This window comes from Lepus europaeus, chromosome 12, assembly GCF_033115175.1.
Source record: "Lepus europaeus isolate LE1 chromosome 12, mLepTim1.pri, whole genome shotgun sequence".
Taxonomy (NCBI): Eukaryota; Metazoa; Chordata; class Mammalia; order Lagomorpha; family Leporidae; genus Lepus; species Lepus europaeus.
The window spans coordinates 5,532,893-5,557,360 of NC_084838.1; the positions used below are offsets into that span (position 1 = coordinate 5,532,893).

A 24,468-nucleotide genomic window follows, 5' to 3' on the forward strand; every position below is an offset into this window, starting at 1 on the left:
GGCGGGGTAATTCTCCCCTCCAGGCTGTCTGTGCTCAACTCCCCTTGTCCTGGGGCTGAATCTGCAGAGCCCCACCACCCTCTGACCCCGCCCTCCCCCCAGCAATAGCGTCTCCTCCTCCTCCCTCCCTCCCTCACTGGGCTCCAGACCCCAGCCCAGGGACCCCTCTGCATGTCCGCCCCCAGCCCCCAACTTTGGGGAGCTGGAGTTTCTCCCAGCCCCAGCAGTGGAGGGCAGGTCCCCAGCTGGCCTCTGCCTCACCCAGTTGTCACCCAGGGTCACAGGGAAAGAAGTCCCAGGAAAAGATCTGGAGAAATCGGGGGGGGGGGCAGCTTCCGGAGGAGGCAGGGCAGGTGGACAGGTAGAGGAAGAGGCACCAGGGAGGGGGGGCAGCAAGAGACCCCCACGGCTGCAGTGACCGTAGCTAATACTGTAATGTGTATTTCAAAATTGCTAAAAGGCAGATTTAAAAAAAAAACATTTATTTTATTTGACGAAGCCGGCGCTGTGGCGTAGCCGGTAAAGCTGCTGCCTGCAGTGCTGGGATCCCATATGGGCGACGGTTCAAGTCCCAGCTGCTCCACTTCTGATCCAGCTCCCTGCTGATGCGCCTGGGAAAGCAGTGGAGGATGGCCCAAGTGCTTGGGCCCCTGCACCCACGTGGGAGACCCAGAGGAAGCTCCTGGCTCCTGGCTTTGGATCAGCACAGCTCCGGCTGTTGTGGCCATCTGGGGAGTGAACCAGCAGATGGAAGACCTCTCTCTCTCTCTCTCTCTCCCTCTCTTTCTCTGTAACTCTGACTTTAAATAAATAAATCTTTAAAAAGAAAGAAGAAAGGCAGAGTTACAGAGAGGTCTTTCTGTAGGTTTTTTGAAAATGTTTATTTTTTATTCATTTAAAAGGCAGAGTGATCAAGAGAAAAATAATCTTCCATCCACTGGTTCTCTCCCCCAAGTGCCTGCAACAGCCAGGGCTGGGCCAGGCCAAGCCAGGAGCCCAGAACTCCACTGGGGTCTCCCATGTGGGGGGCAGGGACCCAGCGCCCGAGCCATCGTCTGTTGCCTCCCAGGCGCCCTAAGCAGGTCAGAAGCAGAGGTGGAGGCACGCCCGGATCCAGGGGAGGGGAGCGCCCCAGGGGTGGCTCGGCCCACTGCACTAGCACCGCTGCTGACCAAAAACAAACGGCAGGTGTACTTTGAAATCCATGCACCCCGCCAACTTGCCAGCATTAGCGAAACGGCAAATAGCATGTAATTACGGAGTGCACCTGCCGCGATCGGGCAGCACGGGTGTCTGGGTTTTGGTTAATAATCTCACCAGCAGGCGGGAGAGAGGCCGGGCCGGCGGCGGCCGCCAGGGGGCAGCAGCGGGCTCCCGCGCGGCCTCCGCCCCTGGCCGGCTCCGCCCCGGCCGCCGCGCCCCGCCCCGCGCTCGGGCCCGCGGCCGGCTCCGCCCCCGGCTGGCTCCGCCCCGGCCGCCGCGTCCCGCCCCGCGCTCGGGCCCCGAGGCGGCTCCGCCCCCAGCTGGCTCCGCCCCGGCCGCCGCGCCCCGCCCCGCGCTCGAGCCCGCGGCCGGCTCCGCCCCCGGCCGGCTCCGCCCCCGGCTGGCTCCGCCCCGCCCCGCGCTCGGGCCCGCAGCCGGCTCCGCCCCCGGCCGGCTCCGCCCCCGGCCGGCTCCGCCCCGGCCGCCGCGCCCCGCCCCGCGCTCGAGCCCCCGGCCGGCTCCGCCCCGGCCGCCGCGCCCCGCCCCGCGCTCGGGCCCCGGGGCGGCTGCGGGCGGTGCGCGCGGGGGACGGCGCCGGCAGCAGGTGGGCGGGGTGCGGGCGGCGGCGCGAGGCCGGGGTTGCCGGCTGCGCTCGGGCCGCGCCATGGACTTCAACATGAAGAAGCTGGCGTCGGACGCGGGCATCTTTTTCACCCGGGCGGTGCAGGTGAGGCCTGGCGCCGAGTCGTGCGCCCGGGGGCCCGGATGTGGGGCGGCGGGGAGCCGGGGGGGTCGCGGGGACGCCCCTCCTCTGCCCGCTGCCCCGGTCCCCGCGGAGCCCCTGCGCCGCCCGGAGGGAGGTGCCCGAGCCTGCCGGCTGGCCGGCCCAGCTGCCTGGCCGCAGGCCTGGCCCCTGCCCTGTCCAGCAGTGATGCCGGCCTGGGGTGGGGTGGGGGCGTTCGGGGCCAGGGGCCCAGCGCGCGCTCTGCACAGCCCCTTCCCGAGCCTCGGTCTGCACCTGTGCGATGGGCGATGGGCGGGGTGCGGCGACTCCCCAGGCCCCTTCGCGTGCCGGGGTGGTCGGGCCGGAAGCCAGGAGTTGCTCCATGGCTCCCCGGGCGGCCTGTTTCCTTCCCCAGGCCTGGGGCTAGGGCAAGGGCGAGGGCCTGGACAGGTGCCCCTCCTTGGAAGCTGGCCAGGCCGCTGATGCCGAGATAGGACTATGGCCTGTGCACTGGAGGGCGAGGGGGGAAACTGAGGCAGCCTTCAGCCCCGGTTAAGAGCTGGAGGCGGCTGTGGGCTGATGGCGCCCCCCTGTGACCTTGGGGGAAGGGGCTCAGGCCTGCTGGGCCTCAGTTTCTCAGTCTGAGAAGTGGGACGGGTTGTCTGCCCTTCCAAGGTGGGGGTGAGGAGCTCAGGAAAAGCCGGCTGTGGGCGACTGGGGAGGTTCCTACTGCACCTGTGACCTTGGGCAAGCCACCTTCTCCCGACCTCAGCCTGTGGTGTCGCCCCTGCCCTCGATGGGGGCTCTGCCCAGCGTGGTCCTCCGGCCCCAGCCTGGCCGCTCAGGAGCCCGTGTGTACTAGAAAGCGCCGTGGTCCTTTGAGGATTGGTGTCCCAAGCCTGGTGGGCCACCCCACCCCAGAGCACCACCTGGGGACCCGCCCGCGTTGGTATGGCAACCGGACTATCTCCCGCCTCCGGGAAGAACCTGATCTGCCAGTTTCCGGCTGCAGCTCGGCCTGGTGTGGGGAGGCCTGGGCTCGGGGCCTCCGCTCCACCTGACCCACGGGTCACCGGGGCTGGAGTGGGAGCCGGCGCCGGCCCCAGCCTCGGGGTGGAGGAGGGAGCTGGGAGGTTTATAAACAGACTCTGCACGCCCACCCCCTGCTGTTGCCGTCTTGCAGGGAGCCAGCCGCCTCTCACCAGGAATGGAGTGGAGGGGCCACGGAGGGCACCTGTCTGGGGCCAGGCTGCCCCCGGGGTGGGAGAGCAGGGTGGCTCCTTGCCCTGCAAGTACCAAGCATGACTTTAGGAGCCTCACCCACCCCCGTGGGCAGCTCAGGGCCCTGAGATTCTGGGATGGCTTCCTGGAGGGGGGCCCTGAGCTGCCTGGGAAAGTGGGGGGGGGGGTCCCGGGAGGGCGTTCCAGGCGGCCGATCTGGATCAGTGGTGGTGGGAGGGGCGGGAGTGAGGGCGCTGGTGCTGTGAGTACTAGTGGCAGGGTGCTAGTAAGACAAGCCGGCTCTCGGCGGGGGCACCGCCTGGGGACGTGGGATGGAGGCCCGGGAAAGCCCAGGTGTGGGGTGGGAGCCCCGAGAACCCACGGCGAGGGTGGGGGCGGCCTCTGGGCGCTGGGAATGGGGACACCCGCCCACCTCTGCTCCCTCTGGGGAACCCGAGGCCCAGAGCGACTTGGTTTCTGTATCTGGAGAATGAGGCTCCCACAGCACCCGCAGAGCCTGGTGAGGTGAGCCTGGCAGGAGGCTGCAGCCGGGCAGCCAGTCCCCGGGGGGCGCTGGGGGCAGGGAGCTGCGGGCCGTAACCTGGCTGCGCCGCGCCCAGTCCTGCTCTATAATTGATGGCTGCTGGGCTCCCTACAGCCTCTGCGCGCGTCGTCACTGCCAAGGCCTTCCGGGAGGGGTCTCCAGACCCCCGGACCACACCAGCGCCAGCTCTGCCCCTCACACAGCGTCTGCGAAACGGGACCGACCCGCTGAGGGGGTGGGAGCGGCCTCGGGCTGCTCTCCCTGGCCAGCATACCAGGTAGCCAGAGCCACGCCCTGGGCGTCCGCCCATCGGCTCTCGGCCACAGCGGCTGCACCGGGCCCAGCCTCCAGGCCTCAGCCGCCTGGCCTGGGGCAGAGATGCGCTTTCTGGCCCCGGCTTCAGCTCCAAGGAGAGCCGTTTGCCCAAGGCCGCACAGACTGGGACGCGGCCCCTGGTTCTGGAAGCCGCGTGCGTCCCACTCGCTCCCCTGCGGCCCCCCCCCCGGGAGCCCTGCACCTGCCTTGCACCTGTCTGTCCCCTGAGACTCACTTCCGAGTCCTGTAGTCAGTCAGGCTCCCAGGACCCCCCACCATTCGAGGTGGGACCAGATAGTGGGGTGTTGTGCATTCTTAGGGGGTGACAGGCGACAGCTGTCATGACCCCAGGCCCCGGGTCAGCCAGCCGGGCTCACACGGGGGCACACTGAGCCGAGCAGGCCGTGGCTTCCCAGCCCGGTGCGGCCACTGAGCGTTGGGAGCCCCCGTACATCGTGTGCAGGGCGAGTGCCTTGACCCTGGCCCCTGGCTTGGGGGGGCAGGCTGGCAGGGGGCCAGGGGCATCCTCCCCTCCCTTCCCCGCCACCCGCCCCTCCTCCTGAGCCCTCCCACCTCGGCCCTGCCCCGACAGTTCACGGAGGAGAAATTCGGTCAGGCCGAGAAGACCGAGCTGGACGCCCACTTTGAAAACCTGCTGGCCCGGGCAGACAGCACCAAGAACTGGACGGAGAAGATCCTGCGGCAGACAGAGGTGCTGCTGCAGCCCAACCCCAGTGAGTGGGCGCCGGCGGGCAGGGGGCTCCGAGGCCGGGGAGGTTGGGAGCCGGGCTCGGCCGGAGCTGTGTGTCTGCAGGCAGGGCCTGGTGCCCAGTGCGCGGCCTCACGCAGCCGCCCCCGTGTCCCAGCCCCCGCGCCGAGCTGCTCTGTGGCTGCTGCCACGGCCCCGGGCTTGGAGCGGAGAACCCTGTGGCTCCGGCTGCTGTCTCCCCGCAGGCGCCCGGGTGGAGGAGTTCCTGTACGAGAAGCTGGACAGGAAGGTCCCCTCGCGGGTCACCAACGGGGAGCTGCTGGCTCAGTACATGGCGGAGGCGGCCAGCGAGCTGGGGCCCAGCACGCCGTACGGTGAGTGTGCCGCCCAGTGGGTCCTGAGGTGGGGGGCCCGCTCCTGCCCTCTGCTTCCCTCCCCTCGGCTGGGCTGAAGCCCACCTGCCCTCCCTCCCTCTGCTGGTTTTGCAGTCTTGTGGGCAGCACCCGCGTTCGTTCTAAATGTGACCGTCTCAGTCCGTGCACAAGGATCCTTCCGGACCCCGCTGGGCTTTGCGTGCAGTGTGTAGTGAGGTCATACCGTTATGCAGCTTGACTTCGTAGCTGGTGTTCCACCTGCTGATCAGAGCCCCTAAAGAGCTACTGTGGGTTTTCTGAAATTTTCTTGAGTGCGACTTCCATGGCGTCCCGTGCACCGGTTGTAGGTGTGGACTTCAGTGACCATCAGTGAGTTGCAGGGTTGTATAAACCTCCACACTTCAAGTTACTCCTTTATTTATTTATTATTTGAAACAGAAATAGATCTTCCATCCCCTGCTTCACTCCCGAGCCAGGAGGTCCCTCTGGGTCTCTCGCGTGGGTGCAGGGGCCCAAGCACCTGGGCCATCCTCTGCTGCCTCCCCAGGTCCATTAGCAGGGAGCTGGATCGGAAGAGGAGCAGCCGGGACTCGAACCCGTGCTCGTGTGGGACGCCGGTGCTGAAGACGGCAGCTTAACCCGCTGTGCCACAGCGCCAGCCCCTAGGCGACATCTCAGTCGCTATACCAAACACCCATCTCAGTTTTCCTTCTAGTATTTCATATAATTGAAACATTATATATATGTAACATATGTGTTGTATATGTTATGTATATAATGATTTATGTATGTATGTATGTATATCAGCGTGATACACAGGGTGAGTGTCTTTCTAAACTGCCCGGGAACAGAAGGGTTTCCTGGGACTGGTGTTGTGTAAGGGGTTAAGCTGCTGCCCTCAGCACCCACATCCCATGTGGGCATTGACTCCCGGCTGCTCCACTTCTTTTTTTTTTTTTTTTTTTTTTGACAGGCAGAGTGGATAGTGAGGGAGAGACAGGGAGAAAGGTCTTCCTTTTTGCCGTTGGTTCACCCTCCAATGGCCACTGTGGCCGGCGCATCGTGCCAATCCGAAGCCAGGAGCCGGGTGCTTCTCCTGGTCTCCCATGCGGGTGCAGGGCCCAGGCACTTGGGCCATCCTCCACTGCCTTCCCGGGCCATAGCAGAGAGCTGGCCTGGAAGAGGAGCAACCGGGACAGAATCCGGTGCGCCGGTGCCGCAAGGCGGAGGATTAGCCTGTTAAGCCACGGCGCCGGCCCTGCTCCACTTCTGATCCAGTTGGTTGCTAATGGCCTGAGAAAGCAGTGAGAGATGACCCAGGCGCTTGGGCCCCTGCCGCCACAGGAGAGACCCAGGGGGAGTTCCAGCTCCTGGCGTCAGCCTGGCCCAGCCCTGGCTGGTGCAGCCATTCGGGGTGTGAACCAGCGGATGGAAGATCAATCTCTCACTCTCTGTAATTCTGCCTTTCAAATAAATAATGAATATTTTTTAAAAATGTATTTGAAAGACAGACACAGACCTCTTCCATCTGCAACAGCCCGAATGCCCACACAGGCAGCGCTTGGCAGCTCAGCCTGGGCCTCCCACGTGGGGCAGCCGGCGCCTGCTCCTCCCGCGTGCACACTGGCAGAGCTGGGGCCAGAACCCGGTCAGGGGCTGACGGCATCCCGGTGTCTCCTGTGTAAGAATTAGTCTATTTGGAAGGCGGACAGAGCCGAGCTTCTCATGTGTCGCTTTACTCCCTGGGTGCCCTCAGCAGCCAGGGCTGAGCCAGGCGAATGCCAGGAACCGGCAGCTCCGTGCCGGCTTCCACGTGGGGGGCAGGCACTAACGACTCAGGCCATCATCGCCTCCTCCCAGGTGCCTGTTAGCCAGAAACCAGAATCAGGAACAGCACCGGGACTCGAACCCGTGCGTTCCCACGTGGCTCGCAGGTGTCTCAAGTGGCGGCTTGCCCACTCGGCCGAGTGCCCGCACATTTTCACTTCTGGGCGTGTGCCCAGGAATGGGATGGCCAAGCCACATGGTAAAGTTGCATTTAACCTTTTAAGAAATCACCAAGGAGGGGCCGGCACTGTGGCATAGCGGGTAAAGCCGCCGCCTGCAGTTCCCGCATCCCATATAGGTGCTGGTTTGAGTCCCGGCTGCTCCACTTCCCATCCAGCTCTCTGCTGTGGCCTGGGAAAGCAATGGAGGATGGCCCAAGTGCTTGGACCCCTGCACCCATGTGAGAGACCAGGAAGAAGCTCCTGGCTCCTGGCTTCAATCAGCCCAGCTCCAGCCGTTGTGGCCATTGGGTAGTGAACCCTTGGATGGAAGACCCCCCTCTCTCTCTCTGCAACTCCACTTTTCAAATAATAAATAAATCTTGAACACACACACACACGACCGTCTTTGCCGCTGACTGGAGTGCTCAGTCCGTTCACATTCAGTGTTGGTTGTTGGGGTTGGGTTTACACGGGCCACTTTACTGTTCCAGTTCATTTTGTTCCTTTGTTCCGCCTCTGTTGCCTTCTTTTGTATTTTAGGTTTTTTTTTTTTAGTGTAATTTTTTTGTGTGTGTGTGGGATGCTGGCGTCACGGGCAGCAGCTTGACCTGCTGTGTCATGGCCGGCGCTGGCCCGGCTGGCTCGTGTTTCATTTCAGTTATTGTCCTTTCTAGTAGCTTCAGCTTGGACTGTCCCCGGCCATCATGGCCACGTGGGAGTAAACCAAGCAGTGGAAGCTTTCTCTCCTCTCTCCTCTCCCCTCTCTCCTCTCTCTCCCCTCTCCCCTCTCCCCTCTCTCTCCCCTCTCTCCCTTCTCCCCTCTCTCCCCTCTCTCCTCTCTCCCCTCTCTCTCCCCTCTCTCCCTTCTCTCCCTTCTCTCCCCTCTCTCCCCTCTCCCCTCTCTCTCCCCTCTCTCCCTTCTCTCCTCTCTCCTCTCTGTCCTCTCTCTCCTCTCTCTCTCCTCTCTCCCTTCTCTCCCCTCTCTCCTCTCTCCCCTCTCTCCTCTCTCCCCTCTCTCTCCCCTCTCTCCCTTCTCCCCTCTCTCCTCTCTTCCTCTCTCTCCTCTCTCTCCTCTCTCCCCTCTCTCCCTTCTCTCCCCTCTCCCCTCTCTCCCCTCTCTCCCTTCTCTCCCCTCTCCCCCCTCTCCCCTCTCTCCTCTCTCCTCTCTTCCTCTCTCCCCTCTCTCTCCCCTCTCTCCTCTCTCTCCTCTCTCTCCTCTCCCCTCTCTCCTCTCTCCTCTCTCTCCCTTCTCTCCCCTCTCCCCTCTCCCCTCTCCCCTCTCCCTCTCTCTCTCCCCACTGTAACTCTGCCTTTCAAATAATAAGGAACCTTTTTTTTATTTGACAGGCAGAGTTAGACAGTGAGAGAGAGAGAGACAGAGGAGAAAGGCCTTCCTTCCATTGGTTCACCCCCCAAATGGCCTCTATGGCTGGTGCTGCGCCGATCCGAAGCCAGGAGCCAGGTGCTTCTCCTGGTCTCCCATGGGGTGCAGGGCCCAAGGACCTGGGCCATCCTCCACTGCACTCCCGGGCCACAGCAGAGAGCTGGCCTGGAAGAGGAGCAGCCGGGACTAGAACCCTGCGCCCATATGGGATGCTGGTGCCACAGGCAGAGGATTAGCCAAGTGAGCCACGGCGCCGGCCAGGAACCTTTAAAAGTTTAAAAATGACTCCTCAGATTCTGAAGCTTGCTCCCTCAGGGTTGTCTGCCGTGAGCGGTCAGAGATGGGGCCTGAGTCTCCTGAGCCCTGGGGGCTGTGCCAGCAACTGTGTGAGTGGGGGACAGGCTCACAGCCGGCGCCGCCACCACCTGCTGGCCTTCACTCCCTGCAGCCGAGGCTGGCTACATGGCTGGGACTCCCCCATCTCTCCCGAGGGTGCTCCTAGCTGGGGCTCTCCATCTCTCCCGAGGGTGCTCCTAGCTGGGGCTACCCCCCGTCTCTCCCGAGGGTGCTCCTAGCTGGGGCTACCCCCCGTCTCTCCCGAGGGTGCTCCTAGCTGGGGCTACCCCCCGTCTCTCCCGAGGGTGCTCCTAGCTGGGGCTCCCCGTCTCTCCTGAGGGTGCTCCTAGCTGGGGCTCCCCGTCTCTCCCGAGGGTGCTCCTAGCTGGGACTCCCCCACCTCTCCCGAGGGTGCTCCTAGCTGGGGCTCCCCATCTCTCCCGAGGGTGCTCCTAGCTGGGGCTCCCGTCTCTCCCGAGGGTGCTCCCAGCTGGGACTCCCCCACCTCTCCCGAGCTGCTCCTAGCTGGGGCTACCACCCACCTCTCCCGAGGGTGCTCCTAGGTGGTGCCCCCCACCTCTCCCGAGGGTGCTCCTAGCTGGTGCCCCCCCCACCTCTCCCGAGGGTGCTCCTAGCTGGCCCGTCCCCCCGTCTCTCCCGAGGGTGCTCCTAGGTGGTGCCCCTCCACCTCTCCCGAGGGTGCTCCTAGCTGGGCTCCCACCGTCTCTCCCGAGGGTGCTCCTAGCTGGCCCGTCCCCCCGTCTCTCCCGAGGGTGCTCCTAGCTGCCCCCCCGTCTCTCCCGAGGGTGCTCCTAGCTGGGGCTCCCACCGTCTCTCCCGAGGGTGCTCCTAGCTGGCCCGTCCCCCCGTCTCTCCCGAGGGTGCTCCTAGCTGGGCTCCCTCTGTCTCTCCCGAGGGTGCTCCTAGCTGGGCTCCCCCCGTCTCTCCCGAGGGTGCTCCTAGCTGGGGCTCCCTGTCTCTCCCGAGGGTGCTCCTAGCTGGCCCGTCTCCCCGTCTCTCCCGAGAGTGCTCCTAGCTGGCCCGTCCCCCCGTCTCTCCCGAGGGTGCTCCTAGCTGGCCCGTCCCCCCGTCTCTCCGAGGGTGCTCCTAGCTGCCCCCCCCGTCTCCCCGAGGGTGCTCCTAGCTGGGGCTCCCAGTCTCTCCCGAGGGTGCTCCTAGCTGGGCTCCCCCCACCTCTCCCGAGGGTGCTCCTAGCTGGGCTCCCCCCGTCTCTCCCGAGGGTGCTCCTAGCTGGCCCGTCCCCCCGTCTCTCCCGAGGGTGCTCCTAGCTGGCCCGTCTCCCCGTCTCTCCCGAGGGTGCTCCTAGCTGGGCTCCCCCTGTCTCTCCCGAGGGTGCTCCTAGCTGGGGCTCCCCGTCTCTCCCGAGGGTGCTCCTAGCTGCCCCCCCGTCTCTCCCGAGGGTGCTCCTAGCTGGGCTCCCCCTGTCTCTCCCGAGGGTGCTCCTAGCTGGGCTCCCCCCTGTCTCTACCGAGGGTGCTCCTAGCTGCCCCCCTGTCTCTCCCGAGGGTGCTCCTAGCTGCCCCCCCGTCTCTCCCGAGGGTGCTCCTAGCTGGGCTCCCCCCACCTCTCCCGAGGGTGCTCCTAGCTGGGCTCCCCCCACCTCTCCCGAGGGTGCTCCTAGCTGGGCTCCCCCCTGTCTCTCCCGAGGGTGCTCCTAGCTGGGCTCCCCCCGTCTCTCCCGAGGGTGCTCCTAGCTGCCCCCCGTCTCTCCCGAGGGTGCTCCTAGCTGGGCTCCCCTCGTCTCTCCCGAGGGTGCTCCTAGCTGGGCTCCCCCCACCTCTCCCGAGGGTGCTCCTAGCTGGGCTCCCCCCGTCTCTCCCGAGGGTGCTCCTAGCTGCTCCCCCCTGTCTCTCCCGAGGGTGCTCCTAGCTGGGCTCCCCCCTGTCTCTCCCGAGGGTGCTCCTAGCTGGGCTCCCCCCGTCTCTCCCGAGGGTGCTCCTAGCTGCCCCCCTGTCTCTCCCGAGGGTGCTCCTAGCTGGGCTCCCCCCGTCTCTCCCGAGGGTGCTCCTAACTGCCCCCCCGTCTCTCCCGAGGGTGCTCCTAGCTGGGCTCCCCCTGTCTCTCCCGAGGGTGCTCCTAGCTGGCCCGTCCCCCCGTCTCCCGAGGGTGCTCCTAGCTGGGCTCCCCCTGTCTCTCCCGAGGGTGCTCCTAGCTGGGCTCCCCCCATCTCTCCCGAGGGTGCTCCTAGCTGCCCCCCGTCTCTCCCCAGGGTGCTCCTAGCTGGGCTCCCCCCGTCTCTCCCGATGGTGCTCCTAGCTGCCCCCCCGTCTCTCCCGAGGGTGCTCCTAGCTGGTGCCTCCCCACCTCTCCCCAGGGTGCTCAGCCTCCAGGCCCACTGTTTCCTGCAGCCTCCGGCAGTGTTTGTGCCAGCCGGCTCCAGGGCTGGTGAGGGCTTTGCAGTGCCTCGGGGCAGGCTGGCCCCCGGGAGGCGGGACTGCAGCCCCAAGGCCAGCACCACTCCCCTCTCCCCTCGCTGCTGGTCACGGTTTTCTTGAATAAATGCTTTCCGTTTGCTTTTTGTCTTTGGACCATTTTCACAGTTCAGAAGTGGATGTTTTTTGTTGTGGTTGTTTTAAAGATTTGTTTACTTAGAGGTATAGTTACAGAGGGGGAGACGGAATCCACTGGGTCCCTCCCCAAATGGCCACAACGGCCGGAGCTGTGCCGATCTGAAGCCAGGAGCCAGGAGTGTCATCCAGGTCTCCCGTGTGGGTGCGGGGGCCCAAGCACCTGGGCCATCTTCCACTGCCTTCCCAGGCCACAGCAGAGAGCTGGATCGGAAGAGGAGCAGCCAGGACTCGAACCCGCGCCCATACGGGATGCCGCACTGCAGGCGGAGGATTAACCTATGCCACAGCGCTGGCCCAGAAATGGATGTTTCTGGCAATTTTTTCCTTTTTTTTTTTTTTTTTTTTTAAGGCAGAGAGAGGGAGAGGGAGGTTCTGTCTGCTGGTTCCCTCACTACAGCTGGGGTCGGGCCAGGCCAAATCAGGAGCCAGAAACCCTGCAGGTATCTGATGTGGATGCCAGGGAGCAGGCCACCCCCGCTACCTCCCGGGCTGCGCGTCAGCGGGGAGCCGGGCTGGACGATGGCCCTGGACCCCCCGCCCCACTTTCGTGCTGTTTTAATGTCGCTTCTGGGGGAGGCTTTGCCAGGCTCCTCCTCCGACATCCTGGGAGGTTCGCTCCCCTGTGCTGGCGAGCTGGTGGCTCGAGCCTGCCTGGCGGCCAGGGCGGCCCGGCCTCGGCCTCACCTCCAACCCCGTCTCTCAGGGAAGACGCTGGTCAAGGTGTCGGAAGCCGAGAAGCGCCTGGGGGCCGCCGAGAGGGACTTCATCCACGCGGCCTCGCTCAGCTTCCTCACGCCCCTGCGCAACTTCCTGGAAGGCGACTGGAAGACGATTTCGGTGAGGGGCCTGGGGCCGCCCTGCTCCCCGGAAGTCCCGGGAAGCCCCGGGGCTGCCCAGGGCCTCACCGGCGCCCGTTCCCCACCGCGCAGAAGGAGAGGCGGCTCCTGCACAACCGCCGGCTGGACCTGGACGCCTGCAAGGCTCGGCTGAAGAAAGCCAAGGCCGCCGAGGCCAAAGCCACGGTGCGTGTCCCCGCCCCCTCCGGCGTGAAGGGCCAAGGCCCCTGCCCCGCCCTGGCCTGGGAGTGGCACTGGGCCAGCCATTCTGGCCTCGCCGTGTGCCCACCCCCGGGGAACCCTGGTGGCCCCAGAGCTCCAGGACCCAGGGAGGCGTTCAGCCCGCCCCCAGCACACCCGAGCCGGGCACAGGTCCCCTCTGCCCGCGGCAGCAGCTGGGGTCTCGCATGCCCTCGCCCCTGCTCCCTGGATGCTCCCCCAGCTCCGCCCGGGCATGGCTCCCCCTCAACTAACCCCCCCACCTGCTGCTTCAACGCTGGGCCCGTGATGGTGCGGGAAGCCTCGGGCAGGGCCGCCCTGCGCTCCCTCAGTTCTGCCCTGCCTCGCCGGGCCCAGGGACACAGCACCGGACCCCTGACCAGGGCTGGGCCGGCCGTGGGAGGGCCCCGAGGTGAGCGCTGCCCTGGCCCGCCAGGCTGTACAGGGACCTCGGCGTCACCTCCCACCCCGCAGAGGGAAGTCCCCAGCCCAGCCCAGCCCAGCCCCATGGCTGCCCCGACAGCCCAGGCACCAGCCCTAGCCTTTCCCCGCCGTCCCCTCCCACAGTGCGGCCACGGAGCCCCAGGCCACCGAGGGTCTGCGCTGCCCCTGGCAGGAGCCGCGGTGTATCCGGTCCAGGCCTGGGGGCCGTGGCTGGGGTGACCCGCACCAGCCCCCTCTTCCCCGCCTGGCGAGGAGGCCAGGCCGCCGACCCCAGAGGTCATCTGTGGACAGCCCCGCCTCGGCCCGAGTGCGCGCGTCAGGTGCCCCCCGGCCCCGGGCACCGCTCCTGCCTGCGCTGTGGACTCACTAACTCTTTGTTTCTGTTCCTTTCCGTTCTGCTTTGGGTAACTTGGCTCAGTGTGAGGGAGATGTGAGTATACCTGCCCCACGTGCTGTGCTGCTTCTGGTCGCCCCGGGGCCGCTGTCCCCACCTTGGGGCCCTTTGCAAGCAGCTGGCCTCCCCGCCAGAGCCCCCTGTGGGGGAGCCCGGCCTGGGGGTGCAGGCCTCAGAGCCTGGGAGTCAGCTTTTTGCAAATGTTGACAGCCTGTCACTCTGTCCATCCATGCATCCGCCCGTCACTCATTGTGTGAGCAGGGGCCTGGGGCGGGCAGGCGGTGCTGTTGGTCTGACCGGGCCCAGCAGCGCGTCTGTCCTGGGCGCCCGGCACGCCCGCCCGCGGGGTCCTTGCCTGGCCACCTCATCTCCAGGTGGCCGGAGCGGGCACCGGGGGGCCGTGTGGTGTTGGTCTCTCTCCTCATCCCTGGCTCCCCCGGGGAGACTTGGGGGCGGCCTCCTGGCCTCGACCCCAGCTCCGGCCCAGGGTGACCCCGGCCCCCGTGACCTCTTCCCCGCCAGACGGTGCCGGACTTTCAGGAGACTAGACCTCGTAATTACATTCTCTCGGCCAGCGCCTCCTCGGTAAGCGCCCCCGCCCCTGCGCCCGCCCCGCACCACTGCCTGACCGCCTGGGGACCAGGAGCGGCAGGTGAGGCCGGGGCATGCCCATGGCTGCCCCGGCCTGGTTCTCCCAGCTGCACCGCACAGTGTGGTGAGCCTAGGATGGCACTGCTCCCTCCCCAGGGGACCTGAGGGTCTGCCTGCGCCCCCTCCCCCACCGCCCCACCGCCTCTGATGGCAGGCCCCGGGTGGGCCGGTCTTCCCCACCTCACAGACCCCTAGGCAGGGGACGGCGATGGCCGCCGGGGTGGCCAGCCACCTGTGTAGCACAGCTGAGGGTGTCGGGAGCCTGGGTGGAGGCTCAGGCAAGGCCTGAGGGGTGGGGGCAGGAGGTGGGCAGGGCTGGCTCGGGGAGGCGCTGGCCGTCTCCGGGCTGTGGTCGAGCGCTCGCTGGGGAGCTGCGTGGGCCCCCTGCCCGTCCCTACCACGCTGCCCCTTCTCCCCAGCACGTCTGGCGAGTCCCGTGTGCAGGCTGCTCCCCGTGTGGGCCCATCTGGCGCTGGGGCATGGGGCCTGGTCCTGCCGTGTTTCAGGCTGCTGTCCGGGGTCAGGTCTCCTAAGTGGTGGCTGGGGAGGGGGTTCTTTCTCCTGTAGACTCTGGAGGACACTGCCCGCCCCCCTCCCCGGGCCGAGCGGAAGAAGCAGCCTGGAGGGTGGAGGCCGCCCTGTGGCTTTCTTTTGCCACTGGCCCCCAGTGTGACCCAGGCCCGAGGCTGCCTTTCCCTGCCGGAGGACAGACAGGTTCAGTGACTGGCCCAGGCCGCCCAGCCCCCAGCCCTCGCCAGGAGTCCCGGGGGGACGGAGGGCTGGTGCCATAGGAGAGGCGCAGCAGGCCCCCCGCTGGCCGGCCCCTCCCCGCATGTGGCATGTCGACGCACTGGCTGCCAGACCCCTGCTGCCATGCCAGGCCTCGTGCCAAGCTCAGCTCCTGGCCAGGCCGGGTGGGGGGCAGAGGTCGGGTCCCGGGGCGCTGGGGCTGGCCTGGGCCCTGAGTCCTGGCCACCCTCCGCTCCCCTCCCCGCTCACCCCGCTCTTGTGGTCTCTGCAGCTTTGGAACGATGAGGTGGACAAGGTGAGTGAAGCCACGGGGGTGCTGGGGGGAGGGGCTGCTGTGGAATTGGGTGTTCTGGCTGGGGTCGGGGCAGCCTTCCCTGGAGGGGCGAGGGGAGGGCCTGCCCCCAGGGCGACCCGTGGGGGTCTGCAGGTGTGGACCTGGTGGGAGCAGGGCAGCCAGTGCTGGCGCTGACTGTCCCGCCCCGCCCAGGCTGAGCAGGAGCTCCGAGTGGCCCAGACGGAGTTTGACCGGCAGGCGGAAGTGACCCGGCTGCTGTTGGAGGGGATCAGCAGCACTCACGTGAGCCCACCCTCACACCCTAGACCTCCCTCCCGGGTGGGCGATGACCAGAGTCTCAGGAGAGGGGCAGGGCGGTCCTCCCCCCAGCAGAGTGGGTGCTGGCGCGGGACACGCGGAACACCGGGCTAGGGTCTGGCTGGGGTGGGTGGAGGTTTTGTCCCTGCAGGCTCCCTGGCCCCGGGGTGTGAGGTCGGCCGGCACCGCATCTTCCCCACAGGTGAACCACCTTCGCTGCCTCCACGAGTTCGTCAAGTCGCAGACAACCTACTACGCGCAGTGCTACCGTCACATGCTAGACCTGCAGAAGCAGCTGGGCAGGTGTGGACGCAGGCCGAGCCCCCCGGGGCCCCCCAGCTCCCACGATACAGACCAGCCTGGGCCCCCTGTGTGGTGGGCACTGCCCCAGGCGCCCTGGGGAGCAGTTTCTAGAGCGCCTGGGCTGGGAGGCCAGGGCCAGGGGCTGGGGCCATCTCACCCTTTTCCCACTTTGCTTCCTCCTCTGTGCTGCCAGCTCCCAGGGTGCCATGTGAGTAGCTGGGGTAGCTGGGAGGGGACCTCCTGGGGCCGGAGGCGGGGCCCCTGCTCCTGCGCCGTCTTAATGGGCACGTGGGACTCCCGTGGGGCCTGGCTCCTGAAATGCCCCCTTCCCCCCAGATTCCCAGGCACTTTTGTGGGCACCACGGAGCCTGCCTCCCCACCCCTGAGCAGCACCTCGCCCACCACTGCTGCGGCCACCATGCCCGTGGTGCCCTCAGTGGCCGGCCTGGCCCCTCCGGGGGAGGCAGCACTCTGCCTGGAGGAGGTGGCGCCCCCCGCCAGCGGGACCCGCAAGGCCCGGGTGCTGTACGACTATGAAGCGGCGGACAGCAGTGAGCTGGCCCTGCTGGCTGACGAGGTAGGCCCGGGGCCAGGAGCTATGGAAGGGGCTGGATCGGGAACAGCACTGGGCCTGCAGCCTCCGTCTGCCAGCCCCGATGCAGCGAGGGGTGGAGGGGAGCTGTCCCTGTCCGCGTAAGTGAACGCCGGGCACCGGGGCCAGGGCGTGAGCTGCCCTCTGCCCTCCCCCAGCTCATCACCGTCTACAGCCTGCCTGGCATGGACCCCGACTGGCTCATTGGCGAGAGAGGCAACAAGAAGGGCAAGGTCCCCGTCACCTACTTGGAGCTGCTCAGCTAAGCCCCCTGGCCTGGGCAGGAGAGCACGGACGGACACTGCTCTCACCTGTCTCGTGGGTCGGCCACGCAGCTGCTCGGGTGGGACTAACCCATCCTGCCACGCCCCTGGTCATCCTGCTGTGAGGGAGCCCAAGAGGCTGAATGGTCCCTGCCTCTGCCAGCCCCGCTTCTGACCTAGGTTCTGGAGCCCGGCCCCTGCCTGCACCCCGCCCCCCAACAGTCCGGCCCTCCCAGCTCCTGCTAGGGGGGAGGGGCCCCAGCACTTCAGCCAGACTGGGGCAGCCGCGGGCGCCTAGGAGCCGGCGGGTTGAGGGGCACAAGAGAGCACTGCCCTTATCTGCCAGAAGCAGAGGAGGGGGACAGCCGTGAGGCCAGCGGTGCCCTGGCAGCCCCTGGGGCCTGGGTACTGCGCCTTCTGGAGGGGACGCCCTGGAAGAGACGGGGTAGGGCCCCGGCGCAGTGCCTGCCCGGTGCTACCCCTCCCCCCACCTCCCAGCTCACGCCAAGCTGGCGGCTGCCGCCTTCGCTCTCCACTCCCCACTCTTTTTAACAGACATTTCTACTTCTGCCTGTCTGCTCTCCAGCCAGTGGCAAACAATAAACCCTCCTTCGTGTGCGAGTGCCTGGGCTCCTGTCGGGAGGCACAGCGTAGCAGGGCAAGCCCTGAGGAGGGGAATGGCAGAGGCCGCAGGTCTGGCCCACTCCTGGTTGGTGGGGACGTACGGCAGTGAGCCAGGAAGCTGTGTGCTGTGCCTCTCACAGCCGTCCTGCCCTGCGTGCCAGGCTCCACCATAAACCTTCCACTCCTGGGAAGTTTCTCCAGTGTAGACGGGGGGGCCCTGCAGAGTCTGCCTGGTGGGGAGGACTGAGGCCACCCCTCACGCCCCCACACTGCTCCGTCCACGTTACGCAGGTGAGGAATAGCCGCCGCCTCGAGGTGCCACACCTGGCAAGTGGCTAAGCAGGGACTCAAGCCCAGGTCAGCCTGACTATTGAAACCTCACGTGCCAGCAGGTTTTAAATGGCCCTGGCGGGGCAGGGGGTCCAGCATTCTCTGAGATGGGGAAGGCAAGGCAGGCAGAGGCATCACGCTAAACAGGAAGGTGCAGAGCTTCGAGAGTGGCTGTACCCACTGACAGCACAGCCGCTGGGCAACGAGGGGAAGCCGAGGCAGAACCCGGGCAGGCCGAGCAGGCAACGTCCCCCCTCTGCAAGCCAGCCTGGCGCCAAGGCTTTGAAGGCACATGTCACACAGCTGTCTATAAACAGTATTTTAATATTTGTATAAATAGACCACAGTATTACCAAAAAACTGCAACAACAGATCCTGGAAAACACCTTCGAACCCGTGCACACGGCCCGCCCTGGACGGCAGGGACCCTGGGCTGGCCTCGGTGGCCGGCAGCTGAGGAATGCTCCAAGGACTACAGCTCCGGCGCTCTGAACGAGGCCCGTGCACAGTGGCCGCATGGCTCCCCGCCCCTGCTGTTGACCTCTTTATTACAAAAATAACGTCAGCAGGCGGTGGCTGGAGTCCTGGCAACTCTGGGGAGCGGGTGGAGGAGCCGGGGCAGCGCTCGGCTGCCCTATCTCTGCACGTGCCGGACAAAAGCTTGCACCAGCTGGATGAGCGGCTCCTGGCTCTCGGGACTGGCCTTGGAGCCAGAGGTGGACCTGCCCTGCGGTGAGGGCAGGACGCCAGCAGCAGGGGAGCTGGGAGCCCCGCGGCGGAAGTAGCGCGAGAGGCTGGACAGCAGCGTGCTCTGTGAGAAGAAGGCGGGTGGATGAGACCGGCCCCTCGGCAGCACCCAGGGGGCTCCTCCCCGGCCGGCCCACCCATACCAGCTCGGAGCTGAGCTCCTGCTTCATGCGCTGCTTGTCCCGCGGGTGCACGGCCGGGTCCCGGAGGTACCGCATCGCCTGGGAGATGAGCAGGTAGAAGCAGTTCTCCATGGTGAACATCAGGAGGGACCTGGGGAACGGTGCCGTTAGAGGGCAGCGCCGGTGGGAGCAGGCGAGCGCCCAGGGCGCCCCGGCCCGGCCCGAGTCCCCGGAGGAGGCCTTACTTTAACGTTCTGGTGCCCTCTGCCTGTGTGCTGAGCCCCACGGCCTGGGGGAGGGGCTCCTTTTTCTTGTCCAGCTGGGGGAAGGGAAGCAGTGAATCGCAGCACAGCGACGGCCGCTGGCGTCCCCTCACCCAGGCCTCCCGAGCAGGCCCAAGGCCACGGGAGGCGGCGGCAGCTCCCAGCTTACCTCTCCCAGCATGTTGAGGGCCACGTTCACCGTGGCCAGAAGGGTCCCGAAGGAGGGGGCCACTTCGGAGTCGAAGGTGGGAGTGGTGAAGCTCAGGGCGAACAGGAAGTTGTATTCCGCAAGATCCAGCGACTGTGAGAAAGAACATGCGCTCTAGCACCTGGCCGAGCGCCGGGACCCCGCGGAGCGCAGCGGCGCCGTCGGCGTGCGGGCCGGCACCTGGTCCAGCAGGATCTGGCAGACGTCGGGGGTGAAGTGACGCAGGGCCGCCAGCGTCCTGCTGAGGATCTTGAGGAGGCCGTACTGGACCGAGTGCAGCGCCCGCTGCTCCGCGGCCTCGGTGTCGGCAGCGGGCTGCTTGGACGAGGGGCACGAGGGGGCAGCAGTGGAGGCAGTGGGTGGCCGCTGCACTCGGGGAGCAACAGCTGGGGGAATGCCATCCCCATTTTTGTTCTGGGGAGAAAGAAGTGGTCAGAGCCCAGCAAGCCAGGGGAGGCACCCGGGAGGGGACGGGGACAGGGGTGGGGGTGCTGTTACCTGGAGGTAGTGCTGCAGCATCTTACGGCTGTGCAGGAGGGAAGTGCAGGCCTGACACAGGTAGCCGAGGTTCACCTAGGACACGCGGGGACAGGTGTGTGTGTGTGTGTGTGTGTGTGTGAGACACAGGTAGCCGAGGTTTACCTGGGACACACGCAGGGGCAGGGGTGTGTGTGTGTGTGTGTGTGTGTGTGACACAGGTAGCCGAGGTTCACCTGGGACACGCGGGGGCAGGGGTGTGTATGTGTGACACAGGTAGCCGAGGTTCACCTAGGACACGCGGGGGCAGGGGTGTGTGTGTGTGTGTGTGTGTGACACAGGTAGCCGAGGTTTACCTGGGACACGCGGGGGCAGGGGTGTGTGTGTGTGTGTGTGTGTGACACAGGTAGCCGAGGTTTACCTGGGACACACGCAGGGGCAGGGGTGTGTGTGTGAGACACAGGTAGCCGAGGTTCACCTAGGACATGCGTGGACAGGTGTGTGTGTGTGTGTGTGACACAGGTAGCCGAGGTTCACCTGGGACATGCGTGGACAGGTGTGTGTGTGTGTGTGTGTGTGTGTGACACAGGTAGCCGAGGTTCACCTGGGACACACGCAGGGGCAGGGGTGTGCGTGTGTGTGTGTGCGCCCACCTGTATGTAGGCTTCTCTGGCTGCAGCCTCAGTGAACCAAGGAGACTGAAGGACACATCCCTCAACCCCTCCGTGCCCAGGCCACCGCCGTCCCCCTCTGTGCGCTAGCCGACAGCCCCACTGCAGAGCCCGGTCACCAGGGTTCAGGGCAGGACTGGCTCCCTGGACTGAGAGAGAAGCTGGAGACCACCACCCCCATTTTCCCGAGGAACAAAGGCTCGGAGAGCAGCAGAGTGACCTGGCCAACCTCACGCAGCCGGCCGGTGCCGGAAGGCCGTCCTTGTCCTGCTCGGGGTCCCGCCCCAGACCTGCTCCTCAGAGATCTGAGTCCAGGCCTGGCCAACACAGCCCCTGTCCAGAAGTGACCCAGCTGCCCTTCACTGTGGAGGGCAGAGTCCAGCCAGAGGAGAGCAAGAAACCAAATCCTGTGTGCCCCAAGCCAAAGACCCGTGGTTCAGGAATGGCCTGCGGTTCACTGAGGGGCCCTGGGAGCACCCACCGTCTCCCTGCCCCGAACACCTCCCAGCCCCTTGAACAAGCCGCATCCGAGAGCCCACCTGGACGTCACGCATAAGCTGCGGCAGGTGGAAGTGCCACTCCTTCATGAAGCTGGACAGCTGCAGGATGAAGCCCACGGTGTGGTCCGCCTCCTCCAGGCAGGCCAGGCTCTGCACCGTCCTCACTGCATTGAGGCACTGAGAGCAGAGGACGCCAGGGAAGGAGGTGATGGCTCAGGGGCCTGGCAGCACGAGCTTTCTGTCTGAGCTGACCTGCACCCAGCCCCTTGCTGGGCAACCCTGACAGTCAGCAGCAGTGTCAGGGCAGCTCAGCAATGGAGGCACCACACCCTGCATGCCAGCCTGCAGTGAGGCCACACCCACCACACCCCTGGATGACTGCGTTTTGTCCTGAGCCCTGAGCCCGGGAGGCTGGCAGCCCCTCACCTGCAAGGTCCGCTCCTGGTGGACACCTACAAAGTCCAGAGCCTCCGTCAGGAAGTTGTAGCGCAGAGTCTTAAGCAGTCGCTCCATCAAGGACATGGACAGGCGATAGACCCCCGGCCAGGAGGGGGCGTCCAGCGACTTCCGAGAGGCGCTGGGTGCCTGGGACAAACAGCAGCAAGCTCAGGCCATGGTGCCCAGCTGCTGGGAGAACACCTGGATCACACACAGCTACGCTGGCACGCAGCAGGGCCAGTGGACGCAGGACCCTGGGTTCCAGACGCAGGCCTGACTAGCCAGCTGTGTGGACCTGGGCGTGTCTGCCCTGCTCTGGCCCGCCCACATTTCCTCTACAGGGAGACTGGGCTGCAAGATCAAACACTTCACTCTGACGCACGTGAGGGGTTCGAGTGATGCCGCTCTTGGGATTCGGAGCTGCGTGCTGAATAAAGCAAAGCAAGGCTCCAGAGCGCTGGGCGCTGAGGCTGCACCGAGCTCCCGCCGCCCCGGCCCTTCTCCTGGCCAAGCCGGGGTGCGGTGGCGGCGGAGTCATGGTTACACACGGTGCCCTTGGGAGGAAGCAGACAGACAACAGCTGCCCTGGCTGAAGCCTGGCCCCGGGGACCTGTCTGCAGTCAGGGTTGGTACTCCTATGCCTGTCACAGGAAGCACCTTTCTCAGAGCTGGTCCGTTAGTGACCACGTCTCTCCTGCCAGGGATGGGGACGATGTGCATTAAATAAGCCACGCAGAGAACAGCAACTTGTCGGGCAGACGGGTCAGGCCAAGAGCGTCTTGAGTGACCGGCACTCACCTGGCCCGAGCCATTCGTGCTGAGCTGGTACACACTCAGGAGAGGCAAACAAATGCTCTGCGTGATGCCAGCTCCAGCCACTGCTGCGGCTCCCTGGGAGGGAACGAGAGTAAGACAGAGCCTGAGCCTGACCCCTCCCTCCCCACGAAGCAGTCCGCAGCCACCTGGCCCAGAGACAGGGAGAGCTCCTGGGCAGCTTCCTCCTGCCCTCGGGCTGGCCGCCTACCTGCTGAGTACGAGCCAGGGTGAGCAGCAGGTGCAAGGAAGCCTCTGTGAAGTGCAGGTTCTGCTTCATGCGCAGGCTCACCTCCAGGGTGGTGAGGAGGGTGGGCAGGACAGGCAGCCTGCGCGTCACCTGCAGCCAGGAGTCCCCGTCCTCATCCACCTCACACAGTTCCTTGGCCAGGTGCAGACCCAGCACACACACCTGCTGGAGCCAAGGAATGCACGTGGGTGAAAGAGGGAAGGAGGAGAAGGGTCACGCTGGCCTGGCTGCCCAAGACCCCTGTGGTCACGCAGCCCTTCTGTGTGCACCTCTCAGCAGCTCTCTCCCAGAGTGAGCATCTGCTAGACGAGCAGGAGCTGCCTCTGCCTCTGCCTCCCACTCCCCCGCTCTGCCTTCAAGCGTCGGCAGTGCCGTCTGTCTGCATCTGGACACTGCCCAACCCTGCCACGTGGAGTCTGAGTGGCCTCAGCTCATGTTGCAGAACTGCAACCGCACTCCCTGAGCTGCCCTTAGACCAGTGGCGTCTGTGCTCAGTTCCGACCACGGCCCTGGGCCCTAGCGCATGCGTTTACCCATCCAGTCCCCAGGAGTGCAGCCTCCCCTGATCCCGACTCCCAGGGAAGCTGCTCACAGCTCCTCCTGTAGCTGCACCTTCACATGATGCCTCTACCGACCCCTAGGTCACCACTGAAACAGCCCCTGCTCCAAGTCACAAGCTCCTGCGAGATCCTAGCCTGGGTCCCTGCAGCTGTCTCCCTGTGCCTGTCCTGGGGGCATTTCCACCCCAATCCCCACCAACGCCTGCTCCGAGGTGTGCAGTGACTTAGCTCTCCTGCTCAGGGTCACCCCGGGGCCAGACACAGAGGGTGGCCGGACTGCGGGGACACGCGCTCACCCCGTCACGCTGGTCCTTGTGCCGGGGCCGAGAGCAGTCGTCGGTCTCCATGCTGTCCTTGTCTTCTGTGGCACTGCCTGCGGCCAGGCTGTGGCGGGTCTGGTCGAGGAGGGCGATCACCTCGTCCTGGAGGGTCTCACAGACGCTCAGCACCAGCTGGGGGTACTGGGGGATGTCACCGGCTGCAGAGCAGATGGGGAGGGCACCGTCAGCGCACAGCTCACCTCCCGTCGCACAGCAAGGCTTCCTTTCCAGCCAGACGGGAACTACAGCAGGTGCGCAGGACCCTGCCCCGTGTTGCAGGAGGAAACGGGCTGGGGTGGGGGCAAATGAGCTTTCTTGAGGCAAGAATCCCAAGACTGAAAACTCCCAAGTCACAGGATACACATGCGGCCCTTGCTAGAGGAGGCCCACCAGGCTGGCGGCCGCCGCGGCCCTCGCTGACCCTCACCACGCATCTCCTTCATCTGCAGCACGGTGATGAACGCGGAGAACACCTTGGCCTTGGTCTTCTCCATCAGCTGCGGATCTGCCTGCAGCACTCCCTCCAGGACCTCTGTCAAGGGCCCGAGGATTCCATCCACAGGACCTAACTCACTAAGAGAAAGTCAGGGGGCTGAGGTGGGGAGCAACACGCCCTGCTGCATCCCGGGACGCCCCCAGTGTGCCCTGGCCCGTGTGTGCGCTTCGCTGCTCCCCTTCTCCTCCATCTAAGCTCGCAGGTTTCACAGCCACCTCCTCCCCCGGGAAAGGCAAAGGCTCCAGACAACGCAGTAAGCAAGGACTGGGGGCAGCGCTGGCCTCAGGCGCCTCTCCCGGCGTGAGGCTCACCTCTTCCACTGCCGCAGGAGGATGAGCAGCAGGGTGCACATCATGGAGCCAAGGCGCAGGCAGTTCACCGAAGCTGGAACCAGGAGCTGGGGGGACGGCAGACAGGTTAGCACAGCGGCGGGGAACATCTGGCCCTGCCGAGGCAACTGCAGCTAGGACTCAAAATCGAATCCATGCATAGCAGGCTAATGTTTACACTGGCAATTTTGTATGGCCTGTGAATAATGATGTTACCAATATCCAAGAGGCGGCCAGCACTGTGGTGTAGCGGGTAAGCCGCCACCTGCAGTGCCAGCATCCCACAGGGGCGCCAGTTTGAGTCCTGGCTACTCTACTTCCGATCCAGCTACTACGGCCTGGGAAAGCAGTGAAAGATGCCCAAGTACTTGGGCCTCTGCACCCACGTGGGAGACCTGGAAGAAGCTCTTGGCTCCAGGTTTCAAATCAGTCCAGCTCTGGCCGCTGTGGCTGTCTGGGGAGTAAACCAGCAGATGGAATTAATTTAAAAAAAAAAAAAAAAAAAATCCAAAAGGCCCTTGGCAGAATAAAGCCCCCGTCCCCGACCGGAGCTAGGATGGCTTCCTGCGGGCAGACAGTGGGAAGGCTGGGCGCTGGCGCAGGGCACCTTCGGCCTCATGTTCTCTCTGGCAGTGAGCGCACAGGGATGGACACACTTACTAAGGCTTTAGTCCCATCAAGCACGTCAAGAAAGAGCTGGCGCCGCACTGCAGAGTCGGTCAGGTGCATTGTGTCTGCCTGCAAAGCAAAAGAGAAAAGTTTAGTTGGGACAATTTCCCAGACTTTAGAAGCCAAGCAATTCAGGGTCACTGGCTGTCTCCCTAACTAAAATGGAACTGGAGACTCTGCTACTTCTCTGTCAATCAAAGGCCTGGTCAGGTCCACCT

The 24,468-nt window shown here is 65.4% G+C and overlaps 2 protein-coding genes across 4 annotated transcripts in view; one reads left to right on the forward strand and one right to left on the reverse strand.

Annotated features, from left to right (window-relative positions):
• Positions 1 to 1,802: 1,802 nt before the first annotated feature.
• On the forward strand, positions 1,803 to 17,056 carry SH3GLB2 (SH3 domain containing GRB2 like, endophilin B2). Its single transcript, XM_062207409.1, has 11 exons — positions 1,803 to 1,930; positions 4,600 to 4,741; positions 4,962 to 5,090; positions 12,093 to 12,226; positions 12,319 to 12,411; positions 13,805 to 13,867; positions 14,955 to 14,978; positions 15,171 to 15,260; positions 15,478 to 15,578; positions 15,915 to 16,155; positions 16,329 to 17,056. The coding sequence occupies exons 1-11, from the start codon at positions 1,868 to 1,870 to the stop codon at positions 16,434 to 16,436; spliced, it is 1,188 nt and encodes a 395-aa protein (XP_062063393.1). The 5' UTR covers positions 1,803 to 1,867; the 3' UTR covers positions 16,437 to 17,056.
• A 637-nt stretch (positions 17,057 to 17,693) lies between these two features.
• The window catches only part of NUP188 (nucleoporin 188), a 54,116-nt gene continuing 47,341 nt past the window's right edge, over positions 17,694 to 24,468 (reverse strand). The window contains exons 31-44 of one of the 3 annotated variants that reach the window (XM_062207407.1): positions 24,242 to 24,319; positions 23,564 to 23,649; positions 23,184 to 23,329; positions 22,733 to 22,914; positions 21,838 to 22,038; positions 21,612 to 21,704; positions 20,802 to 20,960; positions 20,415 to 20,552; positions 19,226 to 19,300; positions 18,908 to 19,141; positions 18,689 to 18,820; positions 18,502 to 18,575; positions 18,278 to 18,407; positions 17,694 to 18,198 (exon numbers count right to left, since the gene is read on the reverse strand). In XM_062207407.1, coding sequence (XP_062063391.1) covers positions 18,022 to 18,198; positions 18,278 to 18,407; positions 18,502 to 18,575; positions 18,689 to 18,820; positions 18,908 to 19,141; positions 19,226 to 19,300; positions 20,415 to 20,552; positions 20,802 to 20,960; positions 21,612 to 21,704; positions 21,838 to 22,038; positions 22,733 to 22,914; positions 23,184 to 23,329; positions 23,564 to 23,649; positions 24,242 to 24,319 — 1,905 coding nt within the window. In that variant the 3' untranslated portion in view covers positions 17,694 to 18,021. Of the gene's footprint in view, positions 18,199 to 18,277; positions 18,408 to 18,501; positions 18,576 to 18,688; positions 18,821 to 18,907; positions 19,142 to 19,225; positions 19,809 to 20,414; positions 20,553 to 20,801; positions 20,961 to 21,611; positions 21,705 to 21,837; positions 22,042 to 22,732; positions 22,915 to 23,183; positions 23,330 to 23,563; positions 23,650 to 24,241; positions 24,320 to 24,468 lie in introns of those variants that run through there. The other 2 variants (XM_062207406.1, XM_062207408.1) reach the window with 2 other exon arrangements.

Bases quoted from the DNA above. Each gene is read 5' to 3' on its own strand.
- SH3GLB2 (XM_062207409.1), top strand. From the start codon at position 1,868: ATGGACTTCAACATGAAGAAGCTGGCGTCGGACGCGGGCATCTTTTTC. The intron at 12,412-13,804 runs GTGCGTGTCCCC...CTTCCCCGCCAG, and splicing joins CCGCCGAGGCCAAAGCCACG to ACGGTGCCGGACTTTCAGGA. The intron at 15,261-15,477 runs GTGAGCCCACCC...TCTTCCCCACAG, and splicing joins AGGGGATCAGCAGCACTCAC to GTGAACCACCTTCGCTGCCT.